The sequence below is a fragment of the Neomonachus schauinslandi genome, chromosome 15, assembly GCF_002201575.2.
Source record: "Neomonachus schauinslandi chromosome 15, ASM220157v2, whole genome shotgun sequence".
NCBI classification, from domain to species: Eukaryota; Metazoa; Chordata; class Mammalia; order Carnivora; family Phocidae; genus Neomonachus; species Neomonachus schauinslandi.
The window spans coordinates 15,235,148-15,253,173 of NC_058417.1; the positions used below are offsets into that span (position 1 = coordinate 15,235,148).

The following is an 18,026-nucleotide window of genomic DNA, read 5'->3' on the forward strand; positions in this document are numbered from 1 at the left end:
GAATCTAACAGCCTATACAATTTGCTTATCGATTAGCCTGGTTATGTTTATTGCCTGTTCTCTCTATCCTCCCCCAGCCCCTGCTAGAAAGTAAACTCAAGGTACAGCTATTGGGCTGTTTTGTTCACTGCTATTTTCCAAGGGCCTAAAATAGTAGCTGGCACATAGTGAGTCCTCGATGAATGAATGAATGAATGAATGAATGAACGAACAGAAAGCTGAGCTGTGAGAAGCTTTAGAGGTAGACACAACTGGCTTTAACCGCTGGCTCCATCAATTACCACCTGGTGTCTTTGGGCAAGTGACCTCCTTTCCCTAAGCCTCAGTTTCCCCATCTGTCACACAAGGACAATAATGAGTACCTCACTGGGCTCCTGAGAGGCTGAAGCTAGATATTCACCGTCTGGCCCACAGTGGGTGCTCGGTTAACGTCCACACTCAATGCCGGACTGGACTCCTCTGGCGTGCATGGGCAGGACGACTGGGCCAGTGGACTGGAGCACAGTGGTGAGAAAGTCCTCTTGGATTGGGCAGCATCTCAGAGAGGAAAGTTCTTTCTCCAGTGCACAGGCACAGGTAGGCACCCAAATAAGGGGCAGAGAAGTGGGTGGGAGATGACTGCACCCCCCCCCCACAGGAGGAAGAGGGGCTGGTGGGCCCCAGGATCCTACTCCTCCTGCCACTTTCACATGTGTGGGAGGCCAGGAGCCTGCACTGATGGTCTGCTCGGCAGAGTTGCGGCGCGTGGGAGGTGACCGACACACTGAGGAAGTATGACCATCCGGGTCCCCCCGGGACGCCGTGACACCAGCCCAGGGCCAGACGCGGATGGTGGGGCCCTCAAGCAACAGCCCGCCTGCCTGCTTGAGCGCCAGCCACCCACCCCTGAGCGCACTCATGGGCCTCCGCAGGGGGCCCTCTGGCAAAGCTGTTTGCAACAAAAATCCAAGCTGCAAGCAACAGCAGGCCCGGGAGAGAACCAGCGTGTGGAAGCAGATGGCAACTTGCAGTGAGCGCAGGCTGCCCGCCTGGGAGGCAGGTGCCACAAGGGTGCTCGGCTCGCCAGCTGCTTCCCACCCACGCTGGCTTGCAGTTGGGGGAGCCCCTGCTTCTCCTGGCCTCCTGCAGGCCTGTGCCGAGGCGGACCCCCCCAAGGGGCTTACCTGGGCTGTATTGTCAGGTGAGGCAATTTAGAGATGATTTTTTAAAAAAGATCTTATTTATTCATTAGAGAGACAGAGAGAGCACAAGCATGGGAGAGGGAGAGAGAGAAGCAGACTCCCCACTGAGCTGGGACCCCCCCCCCCACCGATGCGGGGCTCTATAAGGGGCTCGATCCCAGGACCCTGGGATCATGACCTGAGCCGAAGGCAGATGCTTAACCATCTGAGCCACCCAGGCACCCCAATTTAGAGATGATTTAAAGACCACCATGCGAAGCCACTTTCCAAATTCAAAAATTCCTCTTTCAGTCAATCAACAAACAGGAGAGAGGTGCCAGGAGGTGAGAATACAGACTCAGCACCAATGGGCATCAATGTTGGACCCCGGCCAGGGCCAGCTGTGATGAGACTTCGGGGGCTGAGGGGGGGTTGGTGGGGTGGGGGGGGTTGAGAATCAAAAGCACCCTGCTGGGAAAAGGTTCTGAAGTGATCTGAACAGGGAGCCGGCTTTCCTTTTTTGCAAACATCTCTTTCAATCAGCAAACATTTCCTGAGCATCTTTTATATGCAGAGCACTGCAGGAAACAGAGTAAGTGTTGGTGCAGCCCTGGACTCCGCTGAGTTATAATCAGGATGCAGAGTGAAACTGGGAAGGCAAAGCACACGCTCTAATTGTATTAATCAGCTTTCAATTGCTTACAAATTGGTCTTCTCCCCTTTCTAGCTCAGCCCGCTCAGAGACTGCCTGCATCCTCAAAGAAGACTTACTCCAAAGCTACAGCCTCTAAAAAGGGGCTAGAGGAACGGCTTCTAGAATCCTGGGGAATTTAGAGTCTAATTAACTTTTCCATGGATTACAGTATAACTCTGAGTGAGTCACTGTATTTTTTTTTTTTTTAATGAATCGGGATTAAAGGCTAAACAAGAAATGAAATAATTTCCGGCTTTTGCAACGTCATGTCTTTAGAAGCCCCAACGCAGCCCCTCCTAACCTTGCACTAACACAGTCAGAAAAGCACGGGAAGAAAGGGCACAAGGACACCAGCAAAGAAGGAATATGATGGCCAACCTACATACAGCTGGTCTCCCCTCCGACGACAGAGTGGGCCAGATGGGCAGCACATCATTGGCCCACCTGGTGGGGATCAGGGGGCAGGGTCCGAAGCCCCCTGGGCAGCCTTCCCGGTGCAGCATGACTGTGGGTTTCTGAGGCTGCAGAGGAGCTGTCCTCCCTCCCCCAACCCTGTCTTCATCCATGGGAGACAGACTCCCAGAAAAGAACCAGGTGGGGGAAGGAGCGGGTACAGCAAGCTGCATCTGGGAAGGTGTATTTCTTTAAGGCTCAACAGTGGGAGAGCAGGAACAGGCAGGAAGAACAGACTAGGCCTGCAGATTTCTCCATCCTTCCTAGTCCCGATGGCCAGAAGGCTGGGTCACAGAAGAGTCATGTTGCCGCTTCCGTGGAGTGAAATCCCAGACAAAGGAAAGGGCTTGTGAGCCGCACACGTGCTGCCTTCGGTACATCCTGAGTCTGGAGCGCTCACAGCGTCTGAAGGTGGACGGATTCGCGTGTATGCATAGAGACAAACACAGGAAACCTCCAAAGTCAGACCACCTCCCCCCCCAAAAAGGAATCAGAGATGCAGAAGGAAAGCCTTAAGATTTTTCAGAATGGGGGAGTTGAAAATGATCCGGTAGAAGACCATGGATACAGACGACAGAGAATGGAAATGCATCCTTCAAATTAAAACCCCCAAGAAGAAACGAGAATAGCTGAGAACAAAGCAATAAGCAAAAACATAATTGAAACGCTTTCTGGAGTCAAAGATCCAAGTATGTCTGTTCTAGACAAAAATCAATGAAAATGACCTAGGCATACCCAGACAAAAATTTTAATTTCCCAACCTCCAGGTTATTTAGAGAGGAATAAAAGCAGAGTCTGGCTTCAGACTTCTCCCCATGTCTGTGCTTGCCATGAAAACTACTTTCTGTTGTGCATTGGATCTTGTCATCCGCCTTCTCTTTTTCTCAGTTTTGCCTTCAGTTTTGTCTTCATCTACTTGGAGGCTCAGCTGCATCCTCGAAACGGTCCTCTGGCTCACAAGGTCCTCTGTGGGGTTCTACGGTGGGGCCTGATGGGCCATTTAACCAGTCTGCTCAGGGCTGCTTCATTCCCCCCTCTGGTTCATTCGCTCGTTCATTCATTCTTTCCTCTTTCTTTCTTCTTTTCTATTCTTTTCTTTCTGTCTTTCCTTCTTTCTTTCTTTCTTCCTTTTTCTTCTTCCTTTTCTTTTCTTCCTCTTTCTTTCTTCAGATTTCTTTATTTTAGAGAACGAAAGAGTGGAGGGGAGAGACAGAGAGAAAAGAGAGAAACCCAAGCTGACTCGTTGCTGAGCCTGAAACCAAGAGTCAGATGCTCCACGGACTGCACCACCCAGGCATCACCCCCCCGCTTCTGGTTCCTTAAATCTCAGACACAAGTCCGAGTTTATTAATTTGCCAACAAGGAAATCAGGAAGGTGACTACATAGGGTGTCTGTTCAAGGAGGGAATGGAGATGGGAGGGGGGTGGGGAGTGGGAGATCCAATGCTCACACAGCAGCAAGTTGAAAAAAGGTGAATTGGGTAAGGACTGTAATATTGTGTGGTCACAAAAACATCATATTCATGACAGTTGGTACAGCAGAAATAGGGACTTCGGACTCCAGGCTGTTGGGAGTGCCAACCAGGGATCAAAAATAAAAAACAATCAATAAGAAGCAAATGATAAGGAAACCTATGTGGCTGTTAACGGGAACGACAAAGTGTATTGCTCTAGAAAATTACCAAAGTACAGTTCAATTGAGTTTTTAAATTTATTAATAACATTTTTCATTTTTAGAAATGAAAACAGTTCAGTGGTTCTTTTTCTTTTCTTTTTTTTTTTTTAAAATTTTTTTTTTTTTTTTTATTCATGAGAGACAGAGCGAGAGAGAAAGGCAGAGGGAGAAACAGGCTCCCAAGGAGCAGGGAGCCCGATGCGGGACTCGATCCCAGGACCCTGAGATCATGACCTGAGCCGAAGGCAGACGCTTAACCATCTGAGCCACCCAGGCGCCCTCAGTGGTTCTTTTTCAAATTTGCTGATTCCTTTTTCTTTTTCTTAAAGATTTTATTTATTTATTTGATAGAGATAGAGAGAGGGAGAGCACAAGCAGGTGGAGTGGCAAGCAGAGGGAGAGGGAGAAGCAGGCTCCCCGCTGAGGAAGGAGCCTGACATGGGGCTCGATCCCATCATGACCTGAGCCGAAGGCAGATGCTTAACCGACTGAGCCACCCAGGCGCACCTGCTGATTCCTTTTTCAAAGGTCCTGTTTGTTCAATGTGGTTTCTCTTCCTTCTCTTATCTCTTTTACTTCACTAATTTAAAAAATGTATTTATATCTCTTTTAGTTTCTCTATTTTCTCCCGTACTCTGGACACCAATCCTACTTGTTATATTTGCTAACTCTCCCTCATGGTGATTCTTTCCATATGTGGTTGGCAGACAACGGGGGCAAACCCACAGAATTTAGAGTGGGAAAGATTATCATCAATTCTACTATCAGTCAAGCTATCTTTTTTGTATAAAGACAAGAGCTATTGGGTGCCTGGGTGGCTCAGTCGGTTAAGTGGTCAACTCTTGATTCGGCTCAGGTCATGATCTCAGGGTTGTGAGATCAAGCCCCAGGTTGGGCTCTGTGCTCAGCGGGGAGTGTGCTTGGAATTCTCTCTTTCCCTCTTCCTTGGCCCCTCCCCTGCTCTCTCTCAATAAATAAATAAATAAATCTTAAAAGAATAAAAAATAAAGGCAAGAGTTATTATTAGATAGCAAAAGACTCAGAAAACATACCACCCATGTGCCCTTATTTACGATTATATAAAATTATATACCAGCTAATTATGGGATAAATCAAAAGTAGTGACTCAAGGGTCTATAAGAAAAGAGGGAATATAAATGCTGGTGTTTATTTTTCCCTTCCAAGAATCCATTCTGAGGATATAATTTAAAATGTAGGCAAAGAATTGTGTACAGATATTTACTGTGATTGTTAATAAGAAGGAAAAAAAGGAAATAACTTAGATATCCTAAATTAGCAGAAGTAGCCATCTGACAGAATGTTTACAAATTAGAGTTACTGATTATGCTGTAAACTACTTATGATATGTTAATTTTATTTTATTTATTTTTTATTTTTTTTTTTTTAAAGATTTTATTATTTGAAAGAGAAAGACACAGCGAGAGAGGGAACACAAGCAGGGGGAGTGGAAGAGGGAGAAGCAGGCTTCCCACCGAGAAGGGAGCCCGATGCAGGGCTCAATCCCAGGACCCCGGGATCATGACCTGAGCCAAAGGCAGATGCTTAATGACTGAGCCACCCAGGCGCCCCGATATGTTAATTTTAAAACATAGGTTCAACAATATAAAGAAAAAAGGCAGAAAAAATATCAGAAGTAAACATGCCAAGATGTTAGCAGTGATTGTCTCTGGATCATAAGATTTTCAATTGGGGGTGTGTATTTCTTTTTTTTTTTTTAAAGATTTTATTTATTTATTTGACAGAGAGAGACACAGCGAGAGAGGGAACACAAGCAGGGGGAGTGGGAGAGGGAGAAGCAGGCCGCCGCCGAGCAGGGAGGCCGATGCGGGGCTCGATCCCAGGACCCGGATCATGACCTGAGCTGAAGGCAGACACTTAATGACTGAGCCACCCAGGCGCCCCAGGGGTGTGTATTTCTTATGCTTTTTGATACACTGTAAATGTCAATAATCCATATTAATTTCATAATCGGAAAAGAGTACAATGTATGTAATGTTAAAAAAAAAAAAAAGAAAACTTCAGGGCGCCTGGCTGGCTCAGTTGGGGGAGCATGTGACTCTTGATCTTGGGGTTGTGAGTTTGAGCCCCATGTTGGGCATAGAGATTACTTAAAAATAAAAACAACAGGGGTGCCTGGGTGGCTCAGTCGGTTCAGCGTTTGACTTTGGCTCAGGTTATGATCCCGGGGTGCTGGGATCGAGCCCCGTGTCGGGCTCCCTGCTCAGCAGGAAGTCTGCTTCTCCTTCTCCCTCTGCTCCGCCCCCTGCTTGTGCTCTCGCTCGCACTCTCTCTCTCTCTCAAATGAATAAATTGAAAAAAATCTAAAAAAATAAAAATAAAAAATGAAAACTTCTAAGAGTGACAACAGCCAAGAACTTAAATATCTGGGGTAATATTAACTAAGAGAGATGAAACACCATCATACTGACTCTGACATTATAGTACACAATTTATTCTCAAAACAATAGCCAGAGTACCTTTTAAAAAGAGGGAGGGGATTCAGGTCATGTCTCTCCTCTATTCAAGACCCCTCCAAGGGCTCCCCCTTCCACTCAGAGCAAAAGCCAAAGTCCTAACAATGGTCTACAAGGACCAACATGCTCTGACCCCTGCCACATCTCTGACCTCTTCCAGTCACATGGGCCTCCTTGCTGATCCTCAAACCTACCAAGGACCCACCTGCTCCAGGGCCTTCGCACTCACTGTACCCTCCACTTGGAATACTTTCTAATCACAGAGCCACACAGTGTGCTCAAATGTCATCTCATCCGTGAGCCCTTCCCTGACTGCCATATAAAATACAGCAGCTACCCCCGACGTTCCCAGCACCCTCCTCTTTACCCTGAGCACTTTGTCGCCATCTGTGACATGGCAGGATTTACAATGTCTGTGGTCTCTCTCTCCCACGAGAAGAGCTATTTTGCCTGGCGCATAGAGAATGCTCAATAAATACGTGCTGGATGCTCCAATGGATAAATGCATTCGATCGGGGCTGAAGTTCACACTGCACTACCGCCAAAGTGCACAGAACAAGCAGCAATACGAAGCTGACCGCCACAGGGACCTTTAACCAGCACCCAGAAAAAATCCGGACAATTGCAGCCAGAGAGGGCAGGAGGGAGGTGTCAAAAGGAGAGATGGGTCGGAGCGTCTGGGCCCAGAGGTATGAGTTTCCATCAGAAAATTCAGGTTCTCCCGTCAGGATGTGGCTTCTGCCGCAGGACAGAACACATTTTTGTCACGGGCTCAGAACCAGCTCTATGTGGCACCTAAAATGACATTTTCTTTTTTTTTTTTTTTTTTTATTTTTTTAAACAATTTTTTTTTTTTTTTTTTATTTTTTTTTAAAGATTTTATTTATTTGACGGAGAGAGACACAGTGAGAGAGGGAACACAAGCAGGGGGAGTGGGAGAGGGAGAAGCAGGCTCCCCACTGAGCAGGGAGCCCGATGCGGGGCTCGATCCCAGGACCCTGGGATCATTATCTGAGCCGAAGGCAGACGCTTAACGACTGAGCCACCCAGGTGCCCCTAAAATGACATTTTCAATGCTCTTTCTATTTAGCTATCTCTTTGTTGTGATTAGATAATTTTTTCTAAGATGAAAAGGCATGAGGACACCAATTACCCTGTCACTCTCCCACCCCCAAAGCAGGCGGGAAAATGCAGCCCCCGGCTATGGCCCCCACAGGCACGCAGCCTCCTAGACGCGCACCGTCGCGGCCCATCCACACCTCCTAACTGCGCGCGGTGTGCCGGGGGCCGCAGAGAGGGAACTTGGAGCACTCCTGATCTGGCTACGTTGTATCAGCCTCTAGAAATTCAAGGACAAACTGATAGCATACTGCACAGCCTCATATTCTTTGCCTTAGAAGAGATAAGAAAATTCATCCTAAGCTATTTTGGACTTTTCTGGGCTCTGGAGATTAGGATGGGCCAGTGGTGGGCCCTGCACGTGGCAGCTCAGGACGGTTGGCGGGAGGGGGGCGGTGAGGGCGACCTGAGGGGGGCTGGCCCAGGGCAGCTGCCTCCGGAGTGCTCCACTAAATCATTACGTTTGCTAAATTCGTCTTCCACCTCCTTTTCCCTGACAGCTCCTTCCTCTCTGTCCTCCCACGGCTTGGGGGTGACCGTCATTTCATCCTGCCAAGTGTCTGCCACAAGGTACCCTCTGAAGGAATCTCCTCTCTTGGGACGGTGGAGACCTGCATCTTAAAAGGGACCCCCGAAGACCAGAAGGACCTCAGGTTCAAAGTGGGGATTTCTGGCAGGGTGAGAGGGAGGCCTCTGATGCTACGAAGTTCTTATTCTAAGCCAGATATTTATGTGCACTTTGTACGCTTTAATGACCTTGCTGAATTCTCACAGCACCTCTGGGAAATCCGTGCTTTCAGCTCTATGTCAGGGTGAGAAATCAGGGACCTCCAGGCACGACAGAATGTTAGTTCATACTCTGAGGACCTTCCCTGTTCCAAAAACACAGCAGTGACAGATGAAAATAATATAAAAACAAGAAAACTTAACTGTGTTTAAAAATAAGATACAAACAGTTATTACTTCAAGTGGCTAAAGGCACAGCCTGCTGAGCTCCTGGTCCAGAAGCAGGTGGAGGCTGCTGGGAGCTTAGCCTTCCAGGGTATGGGGACTAAAAGTGCCGCCTGGGAGGTGGGGCACCCGAGCCAGAGCCACTGAAAATGGGAGCTGGTGAAGGGATTTCCCACCTGGGGAAGGAGGCTGAAAAAAGGAGAGATGGCCTCCCTGCCCAAGCCTGTGATGATCATCAGCTCTGGGCATAATCACACTGTCACTGTGGACACACAACCCATCACTAACAAGACCCATGGCTTTGCACTGGCGGGGTGCGGAGCAGTGGCTGGGGGGGGAACCCAGGACCTGGGTGGAGGAAACGCAAGACCCCTTGGCAAGGAGATCTGGATGGAGGCGGTGGGCAGGGAGACGGACTGACTCCCACTCAAGATGAGCATACAAACCCAAATTCCAAGACGCTTGAGGAAAGCTGACGCTAAGAAAGACAAAGGACAAAACCAACAGTTGGGAGATAGTCTCAAAGGTTTAGTGAACTAAAGACTCTACCCAGAAAGTATCCCAGAAGGATAAAGGAAGAAACAAGAAAGAGCTGTTGGGAGTTCCTGGAGGAGGGACTGAGGCTCAACAATGTATCCAACAGGATTTCCAGGAGAGCAGACATGGCATTAGCCGCAGAGCCATATTCAAAGACAGCATGGCTGAAAACATCCCATAACTAAAGACCTTTTATGGATCCTCAGATTAAAAGCCCATATCAGTTGCCAAGCAAGATAAGTAAAAAAATAAATCCACATCTGGAAAACCAGGGTTATGCTCCCTTTGTGCCCAGCTGTTGTTAGCACAATCCCCATCCTGTGACCCGCCACAGAGAGAAGCTGCCTGCCAACATCCTCTGTTTCAGCCCCGATCCTGGTACAGTGAAGGGAGCCCTGGGTTTGGGGTTAGGAGACACAGTTCGAGTCCCCTATCTGTGATTGCCTCAGAGAACTCAGTGAGCCTTGATTTCTTCTCCTAAAATGGGGTCAGAACTGGAAGTATGGAAACTTCGTACCAGAAGGGACTTTGGGGTGGTATCATCACAAGAGACCACGGCTGTGTTTGATTTCTAGCTCTCCCACCAAGTAGCTTTGTGCCCGGAAGGTACTTCACCTCTCGTGTCTCCATTTCTCCACCAGTAAAAGGGGATAATCATAGCTCCCGCCTATGGGGTTGTGTCAGGATGAAACGAGTTTAGGTATGTAAAGAACAGCGCAGTGCCGGGCGCATAGTAAACACTCAGCCTAGGATAGCCATTACGCACAAAATACTATACGCACCTACACTCAGTGTGAGGGACTCCCCACTGAAACCACAGCCCCCAGGCATAGCACAACCAGGGCCCACTGCCCGCTCTGCACGGTGGAACAGGCAAGCAGGCAGGCCAGCCCTCCCCGCCCTTCTCCCTGGCCATCCTTGGTGAGTCCTGCTTGGCCTCTAGAGAAAGCCCTCCCAGAGACCAACCATGAATTTCCCCAATCCCAAGTCCACTCACACCCGCCCCAGCCCACCCCCACCCGTTGCCCTGGGCATCCTACCTCTCTCTGCTCACTGCAGATCTTACACAGCCACAGAGGCCGCTTCTGGCCGGGGGAGGCCTCGATCCCACATTTGGTGCAGACTTTCTACAAGAGAGAGGACATGGGAATGTAAGCACTTCGGCCACTTCCTCCTCATCTGAGGGGCTGAGAAACCAACCAAGGAACCCTCTGGCATCTTCCAAGGGGATGGTGTTAGTCTCAGACCAGCAGGGTACATAACTCAAAGGGCACAGGTCATCTAAACTCTGTAGTTGGCTTTGGGGCACAATGGATATGCCCATTCGTGGATCGCCACAAAAGCAATTCCCCACCCCACTCCCACTGCGTTCTCTTAGGATCACATAAAAAAAAAAAGCTGATATTCACAGCTGCATCATTTTCCATAGCAAAGAACTGGAAACAACCCAAATGCCCGATACCAGAGGAAGATCCAGGCAGACAGAACAGAATATGATGTGGCACTGACTTAGCCGATTGTGCCGATACCTGGTAATGTGGGCAGAAAATGATCTTTTTCAACAAAGAGCACACACATCTGTATACAACTGCACAAAGACCTCACACGCGTGCCTGACGAGGGGAGGAGATGATCTAGTGAGAAACACCAGCGGCAGCTTTATGCCACGTTGCCCATGGAATGATTCCAGGAACCCTATTATGTAAGTATGAGGCCCATTTCACAGGTGAGCAACCCGGGGCTCAGAGTAGTTGGAAAATTTGCCCAAGTTCACGCAGCAGGTAAGTAATGGACTCAGGTCTGACTTTAGGGCCATTCTATAATTTTTTCCAGATGCCTAAGTATCCCAAACCTAGTTTCTGCAGTGTTTTTCCTTCTACAGTGTTGCTGAAGTTCCTGACTTCTGCAACCACATCTCGCTTCTCTGAAACACACAGCAACCAGCAGGGGTGGGCAAGGCAGATGAAATTCGCAGGGAGGCAGAGGGGGACTTGGTGGGGCTGAGACCTGTTTCCAGGTAACCCAGGCAGAGTATGATTCAGCGGCTGCGTGTCCTCCTCAGACAGCTGTCCCACCAGCTGATCAATCTGCCTACCACGCGGAAGCTGCCCAGTCCCTGCCAGGCTGGGGGCTCTCTCCTGCCTCCTGCCGCCTGGGGAAGGCGAGATCTGTAGCCTGGCCTTTTCTGCAGGCTGCCAACTGAGCAAGGAGCACACTCTCCTCTGAGAGGGAAATGTCACCGACTTGGCTTCCCAGAGCATGTCGTCACCACCCGATCAGGCGGCTGAGCCCAGCACTGCAGGAGGCTGGGGCCAGCTCTCCACAGAAGGAAAGCTCGGATACATATGGGGCGGGGGGGCGGGGGGTGGGGGAGGGTAGACACTTGCTACCATTCAACACGCAGGTATGAGAAATGTCCCTTTTATTTCTCCAAATGAAATGCAACCTGCTTCAAGCTCTCGTCTGTCTGGGCTAGAAGGAAGTCCATCCCAGTCACAACTGGGGCCCCTGGCCAGCTCTCGTGAAGGCCCTAAGCGTGGGGTGTCTGGGGGTGCAGGCCATCTGGGAAGGGGTCAGCGAGTGCTGTCTGGGGTGCTCACTACTCTGCTGTCCTCCCTCTGGGCTCCCATGGTCCCTCGGAGTGGGAGGAGGCCTGGCCACTTCTGTACCAGGCCTGGGTTTGGGATGTGTGACAGGCTGGGGCTTAGTGTCACCAGGGGCCCGCGGCCTGTCTCCCAGAAGCCCCTAGCTGCCATCCCTGAGCTGGTCTGGGGACTCTCCCTACCCCTCCCAACAACCATTCTATCCCGAGGACAGGGGGCCCCCATAAGCCCACGAGGTGGGCCTCAGAAAAACACAACACAGGCCTTTCTTGCTGGGGGTAAAGAGAGAGGAAGGAAGTGCTGAAGCCAGCTGGCTGTCTTCCTTGCTAATTCCCACCATCTCATATAAATGGTACACGTGTGGAAGTAAGGGTGGCCCTCCCAGTGAGGCGAGATTGTCCTACTGCTCAGTGGGTAGGATGATGGCTCGCCCTCCAAGCTTACTCTGCCCCCTCCCAGTAAGATGAAGGTGTGAGGAATAATGAGAGGATAGAGGGCCAGTTACCACCATTTACTGGACAATGGCAGGTGCCAAGCACTGGGACCCTGGAGACAAAGTATGAATGAGGGGAGTGTCATGATCTCCACTATAAGGATGAGGAAACTGAGGCTCAGAAGTGTTCAAGACTGTCTGAGACCCCCCAGCTAGCTGGGGACAGTCAGGATTTAGGAGGCTTCCTTCTTCCAGACCTCAGGAGAGCTGGGTAACTCCCTCCCCAGCCCAGGAGCCCAGCTGGTGCCCATAGCTCTCCAGGGTTCATGTCCCCGAGTGTGGCTGATGCCTCTTGAATAGGCAGAGAAGGCAAGGTGGGATGACCCTGGGACAAGGCTTTGCTGGGGATGGGGGAGCAGCCACACTGCTCATCAGCTGCATGACGCGGGTTCTAGAAGCTAACACTTGGAAGTGAGGCTGGGAGGATGGGCATGCACATGCCCTCAATAAATATCTGGTTGGATGAACATCTGGGCTGCTGGGGGCAATGCACGAAACTAGGAGAGAGTGCAGAACAGCTGTGTTGTCTTCTCCCCACAGACCACGGGACGCAGACCCGCCCAGCCTGGGGACAGCAGCGGCTTGGACCAGTCACCCTCCAGAGGCTGGGTCAAAGGCTGTTGGTCAATTCCCAGTCTGGAAGGGCAGGAAGAGGGATGGGTTGCATGTCCCAAATGTCCTTGCTGCTTCTTGTCCTGTGGGGTGCTGTGGAGGGTCGGGGTAGCCCGACAGGACGCGCCTGCCCCAGCCCACGCACAAGCCTGTTTTCAGGCTACCAGCCAACACTGCGGAGCCCCCAGTGCTCGCCACCTCTCTGTCGTCTTCATGGGCCTGCAGCGTCTCTGGGTGGGGAATCCGGGCCAGCAAAAAGATAACACGCTCCAGTTCAAATAATATACAATTGCTGCTCTATTAAATCTCGGATCAGTAAGAGAATAATGAGCCTTTTCTCCTTATGGGCTTGGTCTTTGTTCCGAGGTGCCAATAAAGAAAATTAGGCAGGTGGCATTTTAAAAAGCCAGGGACAGAGAGGGCAAGCCGGCCATGATATCGACTCGGTGCAAAGAAACACTGCACCATTATGTCAGGGACGGTCTCCGGGCCTGGCGTGGTCCCTTGCTTCCCTGCCTGAGATGGGCCTCCACTGAGCGGAATTGCCCCAGGGGAGCGAGCACCAGCTTCCTGGCCTTGGCTGTCTCTTGCTTCCTGCAGCCTGCAACTGTGTGGGCGTTAAACCATACAAGTCTAGCTCCTGGGTCGGCCTCCGAGCACAAGCAACAAAGCTCCAGGCCTGCAGCCTGCAGGGCTCTCTCTTCTTTCCCTCCATGCCCTCCTTTTGCAAATATGTATTCCAGCTCAGAGGGGGTGGCTCAGGGCACAGGACACAGGCTTTGGGGGCAGGAAAGCGCAATCTGCCATATGGATGCAACCTTGGGCTTGTTTGTCTGAGCCTCATTCTTTGCCCGTCAAACGGTGGTAACAGGCAGACTCCCGCTGTTGGGAGGATCGAGGGAGATGATTCATGAACGTGCTTAGCGTACTGTGTGGTAAAGAGCAGCAACAGCCACAGTTCTTTCCTGCACACCTGTCTCATCGAAGGGTGCCAGCACCCATCAGTCCCACAGGCCCAAAGCCGGAACCATCCTTGGTTCTCACCCTCCCTCATTCCCACCACACAATCCATCGCCGAGGAAGCTACATCTCACTTGGCACTGTCACCCCCCTCCCCCCCCACGCCCCCCGGTCCACACTGAGGTCCTCAGGCTTGCACCGTGGCCGCCCAGCACATCCTCTCACCCCCACTTTGGCCAGCCTCCAGTGGGTTCCCGGCACAGCAGGAGTGATCTTTTCAAGATGCAAATCTAATGTCATTTCTGCTGTCCCTGCCGGCTTACAAGCCTCCAGAGACTTCTTGTTGTTCTCTGGATGAAGATCACCTGCTTTTACATGGCGTGTCATGCCTGCTCGGGCTGGACCCTCCTCGTCTACCTTGAGCTCACACCCCTCTCCCCTTGATCTCCACGCTCCGAGACCTAGCCATGTGGGCTTGCCTTCAGTCCCTGGTCCTCACTTGCTTCTTCTGCCACGGGACCTTTGCATATGCTGTTCCCTCTGTCTGGGATACACTTGGCCACACTCTTTTATCATTAACCTATGCATCCTTCAGACCTCAGCAAAAAGCACCACTTCTTCAAGGAAGGCTTCCCTGATTTCTTACCCCATTGGAGCTTCCATAACAGGCTCTTGCCTCTTTTCCTCCACTGTCAGGGCCAAGATTTTTACCCTCATTTGTGTGGTGACTATCACTGCGTCTACTAGGCTGTCAGAGGCCACGTCTATTTCTGTTCACTTTCCTGTTTCCAGTGACCGGCACAATGAATGTTTGTGGAATGAATGAACAAAGAAATAGCAGATACTTTTAGTATTATCATTGAGAAGGCAACACACAGCCCTTTGCAGAACGTGCCAATCTGTTGGGGAGACGAGACACCCAGAGACAAGAAACGGTGTGCAGCACAAGCCGGGCTGCGCTCTCGTCCACACCATGTGGTGCTCACCAGCAGGGCAACGGGAGAGCCTGTACGTGGGGCAGAGTGTCTGAGGTGGTAGGACGGCTGGCCGGGTGGGCCTTGCGCTCAGGGTACGGGCCGTGAATCCAGGCCGACCCAGTCACAGAGGAAATGACACCGAGGGTCTTTTGTTAAGGACAGTGGGGGGGGGGGGTGAGGGAGGGGAGGGATGTGTCCCCCACCCTCCACATGACCGCTTCTGCCTGCATCCCCAGGGGTACATCCTGCAGGCCACCTGTGTATGCAGACTCATTGCACGGTCCGATCAGGTGCCCTCTTCGACATCCTCATCATCCGGGCCACTTCAGTTACCCCTCTACTCCCCGAAGCCCCCGCACCGCAATCCAACACCTTCCCCCTCCCACACCACAGCCAAGCAGCAGAAGTACAAGGTCTGTGAGCCCCCAGGCAGCCCAGCTCAAGCATTTTACTACCAGGCCAGGGCTTCACCTCCTCATTGTGAGCCCCCCGGCCCATTTCAGGGAGAACCCATGCTCCGTGGGGGTTCCCAAGCTGCTGCCAGTCAGGAGAAGGAAGGGGGCGCGGGACCAGCGCCGGGCGGGAAGGACACTGCTGGGCACGCAGACCCCAACACCTCACAGGAGCAGAGGCTGGGGAGCAGTTAGCAAGCGGGAAACCACCACACAGCCCTCAACAGGTCCTGAGGGCATCATCACTCACCACACAGAAAGCCCCGTTTGTGATGCTCAGCCGAGCAAAGAGAGATGAAAATGTGCCCAAATGTTCCATGCAAGGAGGCCAGAACGTGTATGCAGCGCTATAGAGATAATACTTAAGATGGTTCATCTGCAAATATTTGGTGCTTCAATTCAGCAAACATTTGACACCAGATGTAAGGCTCTGTTCTAGGAAGGAAGGGGATGAACAAGGCATGACCCCTTGTCCTCAATGGCTCAATGAGTGTCCCACCGAACGGAGGAGTTTATGAACTGGCAAGACTCATCTAGAAAAGGACTTCCCCGAGCGTTCCGATCATCCGAGGCTGATTTGTAGCTGAGACGCCCTCGTGAGGACCCACACCGCTGTGCTGCTCACCGAGCAGCCGTCCGCCCCGTCCGGCCCCGGGGACTGAGGGAAGACATGGCCCCACCCGAATGTCTGCAGCACCTTCGCAAAGCGATGAGAGGAGCAAGCCCGCCAAGTGTGCCCCTCACGCCACACAATGTGCTCCCAGGGCTCAAGATCGAATCCTCAACAAGGAACAATCTGGTCGCGTTTTGGGGAAAGCTATGCAGCAATAAAAATGCTGACGACGCAAACCGAAAAAAGTGAAAACAATCACAGCGAAGCTGTATTCATACTGAAATGGAGCAACACTCACAATAAATTAAATCTAAAAAGCATGTTATAAACAGTATGCATAGTGTGATGCTCTACCATATAAATATGTATAAGTGCCTGTATCTATTTAGAAGTCAATATATGCACAGAAAAATATATGGAAGGATAGCGCCCCAAATGTAAATCAAATTGTGCTAAATCAAAATCTATTTTCAATGGATAAGCAGAATTCCTATTTAAAGGAAGCCTATGCTAAATGCTTTGGGAAATCACTTGCCCCAAGTTCATTTTTTGACCAGATCTGGATTTTTGTGGGTCAGGATGGATTCAAGAAGCTGAAAGCCCATGCACAAATAGGCAGGAAGAGACTTTTTGGTCGACTGTGGCTCAAATGTAGATCGTCAGTCTCGTCCCCCAGCCTCTCCCAGATGGTGTCACTGAGTCCCTGACCCCCCCCAGATCATAGGCTTAGCCCTGCTCAGCCCCGGAGACATGAGTCAGGTTTGGAGGGGCTTCCCCAGGCCCTGTGGGCCAGAAGTGATCTGGAACCTAGGTCCTGCTGCCAGGTGACTAGATTGCTGAGATACCGATGTACATATTATAAATATTCACACATTGAGCACTTATGCTACACCAGGCACCAAATTACGTGTTTTATGTAGAACCTTATTAATTTTTGTAATAACCTAGGAGGTGGGTATTATTGTCCCTGTTTTATACATGAGGGATCTGAGGCTTGAGGTTAAAGAACTTGACCACAGGGAGCTGGGATGGGAACCCCATGCTATCTGAGCCCCGAGCGGCTGCCCAGACAGACACTTATCCAAGCCTTTACCCCCACCCCCACCCCCAAGTGACGGCAGAGCCAGCCCCTCCTCCAGAGCTGTGGACTAGGTCAAGCCTCAAGTGGGAGAGGACACAGCCGGGCGCCACCTCCTTTCCATTCACCAGGACACAGCCCGGGGGCCAGTGGGGCTGGGGGCACACTGACCTCAGCCCTGAGCACCTGCAAGTACCAAGTCACTCAGGCCCAAAGACGTGCAGCCTCAAGAACGCCAGCCATCTGCTGCTCCATCTGAGACAGAAGCCAGGAAGGAACAGGTGAAGAATTTCGGGAGGAAGTCAACTCTCTCTGTGCCTCCCGCCGTAAGGCCAGGCCAGGGACATACCAGCTCTCTCCATCCTGGCTCCAGGTGGCAGGTGCATGACCACACAGGGCCACGTGTCCCCTCTTCACCCAGGCTTCCGGGAGGCTGCACGGCCAGCTTTGAGCAGGCCCACCCCCTCCAGATGAGCCGCTGACGTCTGCCGGTCAGGCACCTGCCGCCCCCAGCCCCCCAGCTGCCTCTCCCAATTGAAAGGAAGCACTGCAGATTTCAGGACTAGTTTCCAAAACACCTCACTCCAGCCAGTGAGCACCGAGCCCTGAGTGCAGAGGGGGGTCGAAAAAGCAACAGAAGCAGCTCTGGATTTTTAACATTCATGAGCGCATAGAAATCGTGCTTGGATGTGGCTCTGGATCATCTCTGTGCTCGTGCCCCACCGTGTGTGTCTGACGTGGTCATGGGCTACTTTGGGCAAGATGAAGCTGCCAGGCTGGCGGGGGGGGTGGGCGGACGCCGTCCCACCTATCCCCTCGGCCCTGCTCTTTCTGGTCCTGCTTATCCTCAGCATCACCTCTCAGACCAGAAACTGTGTGTCTGATTTTTGCCTCTCTTCCAGACAAACAGGAAACAACGTTCGTAAGAACTTGCCACTCCTTTGAGAACGGTTCTATCAGGTCCCTGAACACAACCCTCCTAAAATCTCCTGGGCCTGGTATGCACCTCAGGGCTCGCTTGTCACTGAGCCAACCAGCCGAGGGAGAAGGAATATAATTAATGGTCAGTGGAGTTCTACCATCAGGCTTTCCATAAGCTCTGAACACAGCTGGCTTCTCCCCTGCTTGGCTCCGACAAGGTCTGAGCCTAGAAT

General features: G+C 51.2%; 1 protein-coding gene across 1 annotated transcript in view; it reads right to left on the minus strand.

The window, feature by feature from the left end:
* The window catches only part of RPH3AL (rabphilin 3A like (without C2 domains)), a 140,731-nt gene that overhangs the window by 44,557 nt on the left and 78,148 nt on the right, over positions 1-18,026 (minus strand). The window contains 1 exon segment of the mRNA XM_044921811.1: positions 10,125-10,211. Within this exon segment, the coding sequence (XP_044777746.1) occupies positions 10,125-10,211 (87 nt within the window).